The sequence below is a fragment of the Aspergillus heteromorphus genome (genome assembly GCF_003184545.1).
Source record: "Aspergillus heteromorphus CBS 117.55 chromosome Unknown BO70scaffold_1, whole genome shotgun sequence".
NCBI classification, from domain to species: Eukaryota; Fungi; Ascomycota; class Eurotiomycetes; order Eurotiales; family Aspergillaceae; genus Aspergillus; species Aspergillus heteromorphus.
Genome location: NW_020290406.1, coordinates 451,023 through 466,832, shown reverse-complemented (window position 1 = coordinate 466,832; position 15,810 = coordinate 451,023). Strand labels below are relative to the sequence as shown.

Sequence of the window (15,810 nt, the reverse complement as noted above, 5' to 3'; positions counted from 1 at the left end):
GGTCTATTATTGGATCGGCAAATTTGATTACCCATGTGTGGAGTACCTGGGCAAGTTGCCGAACGATGGACCAAAACAAACGAGGGCGAAGCGGAGGGGATCTCGGCACGCACGGGTCCTCCCTATCCTCGATGCCCCATCATCTGTGCTTCGTATCTTGTAGTACCTAGCAGTACCTAGGTAGGTCGCTACCTAGATAGGTAAAAGACAATTCTTTGCCTTCTTTTGTCAAAAGACGTGCTGTGTTTAATACAGATCCAATCTCATGCAGTAATACGGTTTTTGAGACGCAGTGTATTTAAATATCTGACATACAGGATATGTGCCATGTTATAGACGCAAACAATGTACATACTAGGTAAGAATCTGCTAGCACCTATCCTGGCGAAATAAATCAAGAAAGCCAGAAATCTTACGCAATACAAACTACTTACGCGTTCATATTATAGGCCCTCATGCGGAAAAACCCAGAAGTTTCAAGACCCTGCTTGCTATAGGTAGCAGGATAGCCACCAGTCCAGTGGCGTCGATCGACTTGAAAACAATAAAAGTCCGTCAATCATTACTCTATCCGAATAAAGAACAAAGGCATAGTCATGCCGACTGCCACGATCTTTATCTCAACTCAATCCAGATTGGCATCTTGTATCATATTGGGATCCGTATAGTTTTGTGGTGGAAGATCTGTGCCATCATCCCTCCTGTGGTGCAGATGCTTACTGTGTACATCAACGCTCAGTCATCCCTATTCCCTATGGAGAAGGGAGCATCGCCACGGTATTGTGGGTCTGATCTGTAAATGGCCAGTAAGCAGGGATCCTAATCTTGTCACACACGGGCAGTCACAGCCGTTATACAGACATTGGATGGGATAGTAGTCTAGCGCAGGTTATCCCAGGTTGCATATAGCATTAACCACCATCCACTGGACAAGATTTCATGCCCACAAATCCACCTGGGGACTACTCGAGCACCCACGCAATGCTTGTGTACCCCGCCAAGCTCCAGGTACATTTTCCGTTACTGGAAAGGGTGGGAAAAGCCGTTGCTTTGGACTTGCCCAGGATCGATCTAACAGACTTCTGGGTTGCTTCTAGCTAACGTCTCCAGATGGTAGGCCCAGATGCTCGACGCTTTGAATGAGATAAATCATGCAAATACATAAGACTATCCGAGAGATATAGTTACTAGTACTTCCATAGACTTCACTTTAATGGTATCCAACCACTTAGTCTGATAAATGTTATTCCCATGACTTCTGGCATGAGTCACTGTATAGAGCAGCCAGTGTTATGCAGTGCACCTAGAAGGAGAAGTATTTACATACGCATACGTAGCAGTAACTACACCCACGGGTGAGGTACATAGTAGTCTCTCCTCTCCCCACAGGGCAGCATTGAATCTGGACTCGGGCTCCATCGGCATTTCAACCCCCCCCCCTTCCCATCGGCTTCCTCGCTACTACTACCTTTGGCATCTGGGCATGACCCAGTCCACTAGCGTCAAACTATTTTCTTCTTCTACCCCTAGAACAGCTTATTTATGGAATATATATGCGGTGAGTGGCAGTCATCACGGACCCTGCTATGCGGCACCCTTCCCACCAGTGAAGAGACAATGTCATCCGATTCCCGACTGCGCTGTTTGTCAATTTATTCACACCCTAGTGTGTTCTACCATGGTTGAATTCAAGGGTCGCAGCGAGTCAATATTTGTCGTCGCCGTGGTGTTTCTGGGGATGTCATTTATCTCCGTTTGTTTAAGATGCTTCGTTCGGTTGAGGCTGGTGCGGGCATTTGGATGGGATGATGCGCTGATGGTTTTTGCAATGGTACACACTTCGTTAAGCTCTGCTATCTAATCATTTCCTAACAGTCTCAGGCACTTGAAATACTGTTCGCATTATGCGGGATCACCGGGTCATTATACGGCATGGGCCAGAAAATCGAACAACTGAGCGCTCAAAACCTTGAGGCTGCTATGTTTGTAAGTATTATAGGTCCTGGATCGGGTCAATAGCTATTGCTTACACTGATAAGTGGTGGTGGTTAGGCCAAACAAGCTACGTCGTCACCGTTGTTGTCGCAAAAATCTCCATCGCATTAGCCCTCCTCCGTCTTACGGTTTCGAGGATACATACGGCTATTCTATGGTCCTTGATTGGTATATCAACTGTCGTGGGCCTAGTGTTCTGGTTTATGTTGACATTCGAATGCACACCGGTTGCACACTTTTGGCATCGCTCCTCCTCCGGAACTTGCTTATCTACCGATTACCTCCTCTACGTCGCCTACCTATATAGCGTCACGGCGATGGTTTGTGACCTTATACTAGGGCTACTGCCTATATCCTTGGTATGGAAGCTGCAGATGAGCCCACAAACTAAGGCAGCATTGGCGGGAATCTTAAGCATGGGTTGCGTGTAAGAAAACCAGGCCGAATCGCCCCGTGCCTTATTGCATGCTAACAAACAGACCAGAGCCAGCGCAGCTGTCATTGTCCGCATTCCCTTCCTTCCTACTTACGAAGATACTGAATTTCTGTGTAAGTTTATCTTGCTCATCTACACCCGATTGAGAGACTGTTGTTAACGGAAACAAAGATGCAACGGCCCAAATATCTATCTGGTCCAACGTTGAAGCTGGTCTCGGAATCACAGCTGGTTGTCTCGTCACCTTGCGTCCTCTCTTTCGTTGGTTAGGTGGATCAAATTACGCCGCTACGCGTAGTAAAAGAACAGGTGGAAGTATGCCACTTTCCAGCATGAACGGCCCTCATAATACGAATTCGACCAAGCTCTGGCGTCCAGATCTAGGTCCTGACGACTCTAGGGGCGTTGTTACAACAGTCCAAACAACCAGAGGAAGTCGAAACAGCAGCCAAGAAGATCTCAATCCAAGTCCAAGCACATGGAATGCGGTCAATGTACATAAGTCATTTATGGTTACGTCGGATGAGACGTAGGGGCTCTCTTATACTGTTCACGCCTTCACGATATCAAATTAAATTGCTTATCTTTACAACTTATCTTAGAAGATAATCTCAGGCGCCATGCCTGGTAGTGGTGTGTGGAAAGTCTGAGGAATGATAGTGAGCAAGAATGATTCCCAAAAGCCCGCGATCTTAACGGGGCAGCAGGTCGGCCATGAACCGGGTTGTCTACGGGGCAGAGTTCAACAATGTGGCAGATGCAGCGAGGCTATGTGACTTCACCAGTTGAAGCCTTGTGGCCATTTTCGTAGATTTCAATAGCTAGCTGAGCCACAGTCGATTATTCGATGCTGGAGCTTATTGCTCAAGTGCTTGGAACGTGATTGGGTGCCATACCTCGACCCAATGTCCGAGGTAAAGGCATCGGCGACTTTCTGTGTAGCACATTCCAACCATGAGAAAACCCTGGGGAGAGGATGACAGAGCTCAAGGTCGCGATCGCGATCAAGATCGCAATCTGCGCATTCAGGCGGCCTCCGTGGTCTTTCGTAATATCTAGTGGATATCTCTTAGTCTTACCATTGCTATCTCGATTGACGTTATCAGGCCGACGGTCGGGAAAATCCCAACTCCGTCCTGGCACGTGGCGGCGGCCAATCGTAAGCAACGACGTTCCGTACCTTCAGTCGGCGGCGAATCTCAAAATTATACTGTCGAGGTGGCTTCTTCGCGCTTTCCTCTTCGACCTGTCCTTGGACGTTTGGAGGCTTTGGCTTGAAGGTTCTGCACTCTGCTTTCCTATGGTTTATTGAAGCTTTCTTGGTCTCTCTAGTTCGCGTCGTTTGGCCCGCGTCGTGGTCATTCGAGTCTCATGATGTGAGTTTCGCTGTGTCGCTGTATCGCGTGCAAGGACCGTTTGCCCACTAACCTGGCTTATGCACAGGGCACGACTCGTTGATGATCCTCAAATTAAACAGTCCTCGCTCCACAACCCCCTCCCTACTCAGCTACACACCTATGTCTGGCCGTTCCTGATCGTCTGGCCCGCGTTTTTAGCATTCTATCTCTCCCCTGAACGCTATGATACGTACATCCAAGGTCAGGAATGGACATTTGTCTGGGTTGGCTCGATCATCACGATTCAGTCTCTCTTGTGGTTGATGACCCAATGGAATATCAATATCCAGACACTGTTCACTGCTACTAACGCCAAATCCGTGGACTCCGCTCGGCTTATCAAGGTGATCCCAGCCGCAAACGCTGGTTCGGCTGAGATCTGTCCGTTGATCTTTGACACAAAAGATGGAAGAAAGACGATCTCGTTTCTGTTCCAGAAACGCCGTTTCCTCTACTATCCTGAAAATGGGACCTTCGCTCCTTTGTCATACGCCCTCGACGCCGAGCCCAAGCCTGCCCTCAAGACCTTCCAGAAGAGCCAGGGCTTCACCTCCAAGGAGGAAATCGAGCGTATCCGGCAGTACTATGGCGATAATACCTTTGATATCCCGGTTCCTGGATTTGTTGAGCTGTGGAAGGAACATGCGGTTGCGCCTTTCTTTGTTTTCCAGATCTTCTGCGTCGGGCTATGGATGCTGGATGAATACTGGTACTATTCCCTGTTTACTCTCTTCATGCTTGTCATGTTTGAGAGCACAGTGGTTTGGCAACGTCAGAGGACCCTCAATGAGTTCCGGGGTATGAACATCAAGCCGTACGAAGTGTGGGTGTTCCGTGAGAAGCAATGGCAGAAAACCACCAGCGACCTACTCTTGCCCGGCGACTTGATGTCCGTCAACCGGACCAAGGAAGACGGCGGTGTTGCGTGCGACATTCTTTTGATTGAAGGCAGCGCAATTGTGAACGAGGCCATGCTCTCCGGCGAGAGTACGCCACTCTTGAAGGAATCAGTCCAGCTTAGACCAGGCGACGACTTGATTGAACCTGATGGACTCGACAAGAACTCGTTTGTACACGGAGGAACTAAGGTTCTGCAGATTACTCATGCGAACACCACGTCGGAAGATGTCGCCAACTCGTCCAAGGATGGTTCCACTATCCTTCCCACGCCCGATGGTGGCGCCCTGGGTGTCGTCGTCAAGACTGGGTTTGAAACAAGTCAAGGTAGCCTTGTACGCACCATGATCTACTCCACTGAGCGAGTGTCCGCGAACAACGCGGAAGCTTTGCTTTTCATCCTGTTCCTGTTGATTTTCGCCATTGCCGCTTCCTGGTATGTCTGGCAAGAGGGTGTGTTGAGGGATCGCAAGAGGTCGAAGTTGCTCCTAGACTGTGTCCTCATTATCACCAGTGTCGTTCCTCCTGAGCTCCCCATGGAACTCAGTCTTGCTGTTAACACGAGCTTGGCTGCTCTGAGCAAGTTCGCTATCTTTTGCACCGAGCCTTTCCGGATCCCCTTTGCTGGTCGTGTGGATGTTGCCTGCTTCGATAAGACTGGCACTCTCACTGGGGAAGATCTTGTTGTCGATGGAGTTGCTGGTCTCACGCTGGGTCAGGCTGGCGCAAAGGTTGAAGAGGATGGCGCGCACACCGAGCTCTCCAGGGGTGGTAGCATTGGAGTTGATACCACGCTTGTCCTTGCGAGCGCTCACGCCCTGGTCAAGCTGGATGAAGGCGAAGTCGTTGGTGACCCCATGGAAAAGGCTACCTTGAACTGGCTTGGCTGGACTTTGGGCAAGAACGACACTCTCACGGGCAAGGCCTCTTCGACTGCCAATACTTCTCGGGTCCCCGAGTCCGTTCAGGTTGTGAGACGTTTCCAGTTCTCTTCTGCTCTTAAGCGTCAGAGTACCATCGCTACAGTTCTCTTTGATGATCGCAAGGTTCACAAAAAGGTCAAGTCAACCTTTGTTGGTGTCAAGGGCGCCCCGGAAACTATCAGGACGATGCTAGTCGACACACCGTCAAACTACGAGGAAACTTTCAAGTACTTCACGCGTAACGGTGCTCGTGTTCTTGCTCTCGCTTACAAGTATCTCTCTCATGAGTCGGAGTTCTCTCGCTCTCGCATCAACAACTACACCAGAGAAGAGGTGGAGTGTGATCTGATCTTCGCCGGTTTCCTCGTATTGCAATGTCCTTTGAAGGAGGACGCTATCAAGTCTGTGCGTATGCTTAATGAGAGCAGCCACCGTGTTGTCATGATCACCGGTGACAATCCTTTGACCGCTGTCCACGTTGCTCGCCAAGTCGAAATTGTTGATCGTGAAGTACTGATCCTCGACGCTCCTGAAAATGACAAGTCGGGAACCAGGCTGGTCTGGCGGAGTATTGACGACAAGCTCAACATCGATGTTGATCCCACTCAAGATCTCGATCGCCGCATTTTGGAAACTAACGATATTTGTGTCACTGGCTACGCCTTGGCTAAGTTCAAGGACCAGAAGGCTTTGCCTGATCTTCTCCGACACACCTGGGTCTATGCTCGAGTCTCACCCAAGCAGAAGGAAGACATTCTTCTTGGCCTCAAGGATGCCGGCTACACTACCCTGATGTGCGGTGACGGTACCAACGATGTCGGTGCATTGAAGCAAGCCCATGTCGGTGTTGCACTTCTAAATGGTTCTCCGGATGATCTCACGAGGATCGCTGATCACTACCGGACGACGAAGATGAAGGAAATCTATGAAAAGCAGGTCTCCATGATGCAACGGTTCAATCAGCCTGCGCCGCCTGTGCCTGCGCAGATTGCCCATCTGTATCCCCAGGGTCCCAGCAATCCCCACTACCAAAAGGCCATTGAGCGGGAAGCCCAAAAGAAGGGTGCTGCTATTCAGTCTGCCCCAGGCCAAGCGGAGGCAATCCCTACCATCACTTCCCCTGGCGCACAGGCTCTCCAGCAATCTAATTCCAACCTGACACCTGAGCAGCAACGGCGGCAGCAGGCTACTGTGGCGGCCGCTGGATTTGCTGATAAGCTTACCTCGTCCATGATGGAGCAGGAGCTAGATGACAACGACCCCCCGACGCTCAAGCTCGGAGATGCCTCAGTTGCCGCTCCCTTCACCAGCAAGTTGGCAAATGTGATTGCCATCCCCAACATTCTCCGTCAAGGGCGTTGCACGCTCGTCGCAACGATCCAGATGTACAAGATTCTCGCTCTGAACTGCTTGATCAGTGCTTACAGTCTGAGTGTCATTTATCTGGATGGTATCAAGTTTGGTGACGGTCAAGTTACCATCAGCGGTATGCTGATGAGTGTCTGCTTCCTGTCTATCTCTCGCGCCAAGGTAAGCGCTCAAAATGAATGTTTTGCTTATTATCAGAGACTCTAACGATTATGTCCAGTCTGTTGAAGGCCTGTCCAAGGAGCGCCCACAGCCAAACATCTTCAATGTGTATATCATTGGTTCCGTGCTTGGCCAGTTTGCCATTCACATCGTCACCTTGATTTACCTGTCGAACTATGTCTACAGCATTGAACCGTAAGTCGATAGTATCTTTCTGCGTTATATCCCACTAACCAACTTGCAGGAGGAAAAGCGACATTGACTTGGAAGGAGAGTTTGAGCCCTCGCTTCTTAACAGCGCCATCTACCTTCTCCAGCTTATTCAGCAGATCTCGACCTTCTCCATCAACTACCAGGGCCGCCCCTTCAGAGAATCCATCCGTGAGAACAAGGCCATGTACTGGGGTCTGGTCGCGGCGTCCGGTGTTGCCTTCTCGTGCGCAACTGAGTTTGTTCCGGAAATGAATGAGAAGCTACGCCTGGTTCCTTTCACCACCGAGTTCAAGGCAACCTTGACGGTGTTGATGATTTTCGACTATGCAGGATGCTGGCTCATTGAGAACGTGCTGAAGAGGCTGTTCAGCGATTTCCGGCCCAAGGACATTGCTGTGCGCAGACCCGATCAGCTTCGGCGCGAGGCGGAACGGAAGCAGAAGGAGGCGTTGGAGCAGCAGGCGGCGCAGAAGTGAGGAAGGCTTAGAGGTTGTGTTTCAGAGTTATATGGATGATAGAGGGAGGGGCTGTGCTTTAATGGGTTGTTTAGATATATAGTTGTTGTTGGTAAGAAAGCAAGGCTTGGAAACCTTGCTAATATTGATGGATGTTTATAGAGGAGAAAGAAAGATAAATCCTAGAGCATCGTTTTCGTCAGCCAACTCTCGGGTAGTCCGTATTATTGGTGCCTTGAGGGTGCCTCAGGTGTCAGCGAGGCACGCGGGCGATAAGCCGCGGAACTCCTGACTGACATTGACACCGACACCGACCGGCCTTCTCTCTCGGCTCCCTTCCATTCTTGTCTTTCCCCCCCTCTTGAGCTCCACCAAACCCCCCTCCCAGTCCCCGGGCAAGGCTGAACTCACGGTCTCCCCTTTCCTCCGCCAATTTATTTTCCCTCGGGTCTATCTACACGTCCGTGGCCCCTCGTGGGTTTCCATCTCCCATGCTCTCATAAGTCCTAGTCACCATGCCCCGGAGGACGCTGGGCGGAGGTCGTGTTCTTGGCCCCGCGAACGCTCGTTCTCCATCGGCTTTAACCCCGTCTCCGCAACCCAATAACCCAAGAATCCTAACCTTATCGCCTTCCGCGAGCAGCATCTCCCTCAATTCCCAAGCTTCCACTTCTCAGTTCTCGTCCGAAGCTCAGGACCTTACGTCGCGCATCTCTCTAGAAAATGGTTCCGCCTCCATACCTGCCGCTCCGGCAGCCGCCGGAGCTCAGCTGGCCTGTCCGATCTGCAGTGAGGAGATGGTATGACCTGTTCTACTCCAATCCCTTTTCCGTAATCCTTGCGATCGCCAGAGCGTGCGCTAACTGATGCAACAGGTGACATTACTACAGCTGAATAGGTACCTCACTTGACGTTCGCAACGCTTCCTCTGTTTATACGTGCCATTAACCCGAAGTTCAGACACCTCGATGACATTCATCAAAACCTCGAAGACGATCGGCAGGATGAGGTCAAGGACTGGTTTAAGACTCAGATGGATAAGGCAAAGCGCTTCCAACCGCTTGCCGTTTTGAATCAGAAGCTCAAAGGCCTGGATGTGTTCGAATCAAACGAGAATCTGCAGTTGTTTACAGGCCCCAGCAGGCCTTCTGGGCCGGTGATGATGCAGCCTCCGGAACATGCAAGAGCACAGGATTCCGATGACATTATAAGGAAAGATCACTGGCAGGCTCGGACGCTGTATGACGTATGTCTGGAACCTTCATGCGGCAAGCGGCTCAATGCCACCAACGGCTGTGTCAACTGTCGGAAATGCGGAAAGCTATTTTGTGAGGACCATACCATGTACCAGATGAAGCTATCCAGGTCGGCTCAGTATGAGCCGGTCAGGGGGCTATGGTGCAGAGTATGTGAGACATGTTATAAATCAAGGGAGGGGTATAATGATCATAACGGTAAGATGAACTTTGGTTTACTTATGCGGGGGAATGAAGCTAATTTTATGATAGGTCTGGTACGAGACCGCATGGCTGAGTTCAAGGCAGTGAGAAAAGCTACTGTCGATAAAGCACTGTTGGAAGTGTCTCGCTTGGAGAAGCGCTTGACACGGCTTACCCAGCTTTTGGCCAGCTTGCCCGTGGAGCAGATTCAGTCGAACGCGAACAAATTGTGGACAATGTCATGGCAGGGTGATCAGCGGAAAGCCCTTGAGCAAACTGTAGTCAGCTGGCAGGATGACTCCAGTGTCTCCCGGTGTCCGTTCTGTCAGCAGGATTTCACCAGCTACTCGTTCCGGAGACATCACTGCAGGACTTGCGGGCAAGTCGTATGTGGTGATCCGGCAACTGCATGCTCTACTGAGGTCCCCTTGAGTATTTCACCACGTATGTCGTTTTCCTGTTACTTCGGTTTAAAAATTGGGCGACTGACCGGATACAGTTGCAGAGGCATCGACTGAGAAGTCGGTTCGCGCGGGCGTGATCAATGTCGATGTCAGGCTTTGTAAGGACTGCCGGTCAACCTTGTTTGACCGACGAGACTTCGAGGCCGACGTTATGCGAAAGCCCCCAGCTGTGCGGGCATATGAAAACCTTACTCAATTCGAAAGGGGCATACGACTCCTTCTGCCTAAGTTTCAAAGGATACTGGGGGCTTTACAGTATGTATTCACTTTTCTGCGTCGTTTACGCGCTTTGTTCCGGTGGGGCCTGGGAAAGTGCTAACGACTCTTTTCACAGAGATCCCAGACGACCTCCATCATCTGCACAGATTGCAGAAGCTTCGAAAGTGCGCAAGCGATTAACAGACTCTTTTGCCCAATACAATGTTGCGGCCCGGAGAATTCGTGATATACAGACAGACTCCCCATCCCAGGAGCGTCTCCAGAAGGCGATATACCAGCAAGCCAGCAATTTCCTCCACCTTCACATGCTCCCTCTGAAATCTTTGCCGAAAGTACTCAAACACGCGTCTCCCAACGGACGACATCCTAGCAGCACAAGCTCTCCTGATAGCCCTAGCCCTAGCAACGGCGCAACTGGTGGTCCCCGAAAAGGATCGGCTCTCGCATCGATCAAATACGGCAGTATTGCAGCGAGTGGTAGCAACAGCAGTCTAGCTAGTGATGCTAGTAGCGCCATTTCTGCCTTAGAGGCAGAGGAAAAGTCCCTCCGGGATCGGCTCATTGTGCTCGAGGAGCAGAAATTCTTTGTGTCCGAGATGGTCGCAGATGCGAACCGACGTCGCAAGTTCGACGAGGTCAGTAGTCTCGCCATGAACATTGAGGATCTGACGCGAGAGATCGATCGGGTCAATGGAATATTGGACGGCCTGGACTTCGAGGGTGTCTACACCGGCAATCATCAGTGAGCTTGGTGGTTTATAAATAATACACAGAGGATCGACGCCTCTTGCGTTGCTTGACATATTTTCCATTAATCACAACCGCAATGCAGGGTGGCTCTTAATGCATCATTTTTTGCTGTACATGATTTTGGCCACGGCGCAGGCGCAGTGTTATCGATTTGGCTCCATGGATCTGCTTGCATAGCATGGGCGTGGCGTTGCACGCATATCATTCTTATCTATTTATGATCCATTCTTCGTCTTCCTGTTCCATCGCTTTGGTCTCAAGTCTGTACTAATAAACCATTACTTGATGCCACAAATCGAAGGCAGCTTTCTATCCCCACATGGTGGTCGTTTATCTTTCTATCACAGGCGAAACAGCATGGTGCATTTGAGCTATCATCAACTCGCCAGGCAGGTCACGGAAGTACCTACTTCCTCCTTCCTCCGCATTACACCAACACACACCATGCCCAGTACAGAGTACCTACTTACATATTACCGTAGCGCATAATTCCGTCCTGCAGAAGCTGCACTAGGCTACTTCGCGCGAGATTATAAAAAAAAATTTAGGAGGCTGGGGAAATCCAACCCAATGAACGAACTCTCTCCAGTCTCCACGGGTAACTTGGGTGCTAGGTAGCGTCCTACAGAGTAGTAATGGATAATACTCGATCCTTCCTACCTACTTACTACGAACCAGTTCATTGATCACATGGCGTCTTACACCATAAGTCACAGTACTAGCACAAGCAACCAAAATACCGTCCTTCTTACTAGCATTACTGAAACCAGCAGCAGTAGATAATAGTTCTATGCACGCCACGCGGAGTAATCGGCACCCAACCAACCAAACCCAGCCCAACCCGGTCCCGGCCCAGCAACAGCAGCAATCCACTAGTTAGTTAACTAACCCGCTAACCCACCCCCAACCACAACCCCAGCCATCCGGCCGGGGCCCGCAATGCCAGTCGCAGTCCAGTCAGTCCCCACAAACCACCTGTGCAACTGCGAACAGGACAGGGAGTCCGCTGTCTGTTCGGGGGGGAAGGGCAATCAATGGACCAGTCAGTGATATACACGTGGCGGCGGGTGTGGGCTACTTGACCTCATAGTAGAAGTGGGTTTATTATTAGGTAGGTATCTGGGAGGTATTACTGTCGAGCGTTCGCGATCAAAGCCTTGTGATTGATCGGTAAATTGTCGATTGTGGCCCGGTTTTTCATCCCGTTCTTCTGCTGTTGGTACCTGAGTCCCTGAGTAGGGTACCTTAGTGGGTAGTAGGGTGGTGAATGAGCGAGCGAGTGGGTATTTGCCTTTACCCCTCTAAGACTACTAAATCGGCGGCGGTGGGCAGGGCGGTTGTTCGGCCTGACTATCTATCTATCTCTATCTTGAATTATCTATCTACTCTACATATCTCCTTTCGTGGGCGATTTCCGGGCGAGAGATCAGGATTCGAACTCTAAATCTGTAATGGGCGATTGATTGATTGAGGCCCGAGAGTGTGACCGCGTGGTAATCTCTTATTCTTATTCTCATCCTCCTCCTCCTCCTCCTCCTCCTCCTCCTTCGTCTTCTTTTGTCCAACGCTGCGAGTTTGTGTGTGCTATCATGGCAGAATCCGAACCCCCAACAGGTCCCACGGACAAGCTAGAGGTAGCCCTGTTTTTAGCCGCTAGCAAAGGGTACGATACCATTGTGACGCTCCTCCTAGGAACCCCCGGCGTGACTCTCGAGTGCAAGGACGAATTAGGCCGGACACCATTCTTCTGGGCCGCGGCTGAAGGCCATGACAAGGTCATCCAGTTGCTTCTGGCGACCGGCAAGGTGGATCCAAACATTAGGGATGCGAAACGTGGACAGTCGGCCGTATGTGCCGCCGTGGAGGGCGGGCATGAGAGCGTCGTGGGTCGATTACTGGGTGTCGGGGTCGATTGTCATGTGCCTGACTTTCAAGGGAAGACGCCGCTGGCCTATGCAGTTGAAAAGGGGAATCCGACTATCTTGGAGATACTTATCAAGACCGGAGCGGATACCAATGTGAAGGATGAAGGCGGATCGGTACCATTGTCAGTGGCCGTGGAAAAGGGCAATCCAGATATCGTGGCATTGTTGCTGAACGCTGGGGCTGACCCCAATGTGGCGGATCCCAATGGACTGGCACCACTGTCATCGGCTGTACGGAGCGATAATGAGTCGATTGTGCAGTTGCTGCTGAAGGCAAATGCGGATGCGGACGTCAAGGACCCGGACGGAAGAGCGTCCTTGTCCTGCGCAGTGGAAAAGGAAAACGAGACCATTGCACAGATGCTGCTCAGAGCAAAAGCGGACCCGGACGTCAAGGACCCGGATGGAAGAGCGCCCTTGTCCTGCGCAGTGGCGAAGGGAAACGAGACAATTGCACATATGCTGCTCCGAGCAAATGCGGATCCGGACGTCAAGGATCCGGATGGAAGAGCACCCTTGTCCTGCGCAGTGGAAAAGGGAAACGAAACGATGGCACAGATGCTGCTCCGAGCAAATGCAGACCCAGATGTGAAGGATTGGGACGGGAGGCCACCGTTGTTATGGGCAGTTGAGAAAGGATCCGAGGTGGTGGTACGCTTGCTGATGGGGTCCCGAAGGGTGAATCTCAATGCGGTGGATGATGGAGGCCGATCTGCGCTGTGGTGGGCTGCACGATCTGGACACTTGACTATCGTGCGTTTGCTGACTCGCTACGGGGCTGATATGGAGATGCAGCCCTCTGGGGACGACAAATACGAGCAGAGCGGTACACCCTTGTACCAGGCCGGTCGCCGAGGTTACGTCGATATCGTCAAATACTTGTTGAAGAAGGGGGCGAATATTAACACCCCAGCCGGAGAACCGGGTCTATCATTGTTGATATCGCTGGTGCTATACGACCGAAGCAGGCGAGGCCGGAAAATGATCGAGTTACTGCTCGACAGGGGGGCGGATGTCAACTCACAGGATGGCTCGGGGCAGACAATGTTGGATATCGCTTCAGCAGACGGCGATGTAGAGCTTGCCATGCTTGCACTGGAGCATGGAGTGATGCTCGAAGCCACCGCAAAGGACGGCATGACAGCTTTGCATCGGGCAGTGCTCCACCGGCATGATCAGATTATGGACATGCTACTCGACATCGGCGCCGACTCTGAGGCGCAGGACGCAAAGGGGGACACGCCCCTCCATTTTGCTGCCGCCAGTGGGCGCAGGGACCTCTTTGAGCTCTTCTTGGACAAGTCGCCCGACATCAACCTGACGAACTTCTCGGGGGAGACCCCGTTACACAAGGCAGTGGAACGGGGCCATCGAAAAATGGTGGAGTATATGATCCATAACGGAGCCGATGTCACCGCCCGGGACGACTATCAACGAACGCCACTTCACAAAGCTGTAGGATCCAAAAACCACGTCATGCGGCTGTTGGTCAATAAAAAGGCCGACGTCCATGCAACAGACATGTTTGGGCAAACCGCCCTCCACATGGCTGCGGAGGCTGGACTTGCAGAAGATGTTTACTTCCTGCTCGGTCATGGCGCAGCTGGGGACCTCAAGGATGGTCGTGGGCGGACGGCACGAGACTTGGCTGCAAAGGGGGGGAAGAAGGATGTCATGAGGGTGTTTAAGCGGATGCAGCTGATGGTTGCGAAGCATGATGATGATGATGATGATGATGATGATGACGATGACGATGACGATGATTCGGATGAGGACGAGGACGACGAGGACGACAAGACTGAGTCTTCTGATGAGTGATGCAGCATATTCAACAAGGAGACCACACGGGGCTGGCAGTTCACATCCACTTTGTTCGAGTTGACCTGGGTTTGGGATTAACCCGCGAGTACCTTGCGCTACTCATCTGCTTGCATTGCTCTTCGCCGGCGAAGGATCTGGCGGCGCAGCTGCCTCTTCCTTCCTAATCTGGGGATTTTTCCCGAGTATAAACCCCCCCCCCCCCCTCTTTTCCCCCATCTTCCGCCATCTCTCCCGTTTCTTCTTCACCCAACGTCTGTCGGACGGCCCGTTTGTTGATGGTCAGCATGTCGCGATAGTCAACCATGGTAGATGACCCTTGGCCCACGGAGCGTGTTGCTTGGTTCCTTGGAGTAGATTCGCCTCAACATGTATGCCATCACCGGCGGTGACATTAAAGAGCTGGCGGGTTCGCACCTCCGGGCCAGGTGAGAAGCCGCTCAATTTCGCGCGGGGAGCATTGCGTTGGAGGGGGGGGGGGGACGGAGAATTTCGTTATTGGATGCGTACTTCATCGCTTTGTGGATGCACTATTACCTCATTGTGACTATAGATTGTATTCCAGGCTAAATCGGCATATGACACGAACCAACTTTTCAATTCAAGCAAGAGGCGCATCCTTGTCGGTGTAGGCGTAGGCTAAACAGAGATTCTCTCGCCCAGGGTCGCTACGCATTGGCAATCATAGGTAGAGTGGATGAGCGTGTGATGGAATTGTATTCTGCTTTCATGCGGTGGCGGATGGTGGTACTCTTTCGGTGGATGGGGCTTGGCCCCTGGGTGATGCGTGCTTCGATTTACTCGTCGACATGTAGGCCAGACGAGACGAGACGAGACGAGGCGTCGAGTTCTCGTTGTCCGAGCTACAGCATGTCGTATCCTACTATAATCGCATATGCGGACTCGGGGTCTGTGACACCCTTCAACCGATGATCGAGTCAATTGTTGTACAAGACAATCTTTCTTCCAACAGTATGGCTTGTCATTTCTCGGCGCCAGAGACTCGCCCTTGTAGCTTCTGGTGGAGGAGTTGTCTTTGAGATTACATGCATCACCTTTCGGACTGCATTGAAGTTGGGATTGGCCGGGATTTCGAGTTCTTGCGGGATGGTTGTTGAAAAGGCAAAAACTTCCCCCGGTTCCCTTACCGGGTCAATTGAGCTGCATGTTCGAGCCATTGGGCTAAGAGAACTGTATCAGTCGATTTTGGTCATGGGGGGGAATGTAAAAAAGCAAAAATGAAAGCCCAACGCGGGGGTTGAACCCGCAACCTTGAGATTAAGAGTCTCACGCTCTGCCGATTGAGCTAGCCGGGCTGATTTGATGGAAGTCTAGGCTGGTTTGTGCAC

General features: G+C 51.4%; 2 protein-coding genes and 1 non-coding gene across 3 annotated transcripts; 2 read left to right on the top strand and 1 right to left on the bottom strand.

Annotated features, from left to right (window-relative positions):
• Positions 1–3,866: 3,866 nt before the first annotated feature.
• Positions 3,867–8,023, top strand: BO70DRAFT_305305 (ion-transporting P-type ATPase SPF1; the record flags this gene model as incomplete). Its single annotated transcript, XM_025540007.1, has 3 exons — positions 3,867–7,178; positions 7,237–7,373; positions 7,423–8,023. The coding sequence occupies 3 exons, from the start codon at positions 3,867–3,869 to the stop codon at positions 7,865–7,867; spliced, it is 3,894 nt and encodes a 1,297-aa protein (XP_025403848.1). The 3' UTR covers positions 7,868–8,023.
• Positions 8,024–8,361: 338 nt separating this feature from the next.
• Positions 8,362–10,714, top strand: BO70DRAFT_281884 (putative vacuolar segregation protein (Pep7); the record flags this gene model as incomplete). The annotated part of the gene is made up of 6 exons (XM_025539031.1): positions 8,362–8,646; positions 8,722–8,744; positions 8,807–9,300; positions 9,355–9,729; positions 9,785–10,004; positions 10,084–10,714. The coding sequence occupies 6 exons, from the start codon at positions 8,362–8,364 to the stop codon at positions 10,712–10,714; spliced, it is 2,028 nt and encodes a 675-aa protein (XP_025403847.1).
• Positions 10,715–15,704: 4,990 nt separating this feature from the next.
• Positions 15,705–15,777, bottom strand: BO70DRAFT_t7. The gene has a single exon. It is a non-coding gene; the product is annotated as a tRNA-Lys (tRNA).
• Positions 15,778–15,810: the final 33 nt, after the last annotated feature.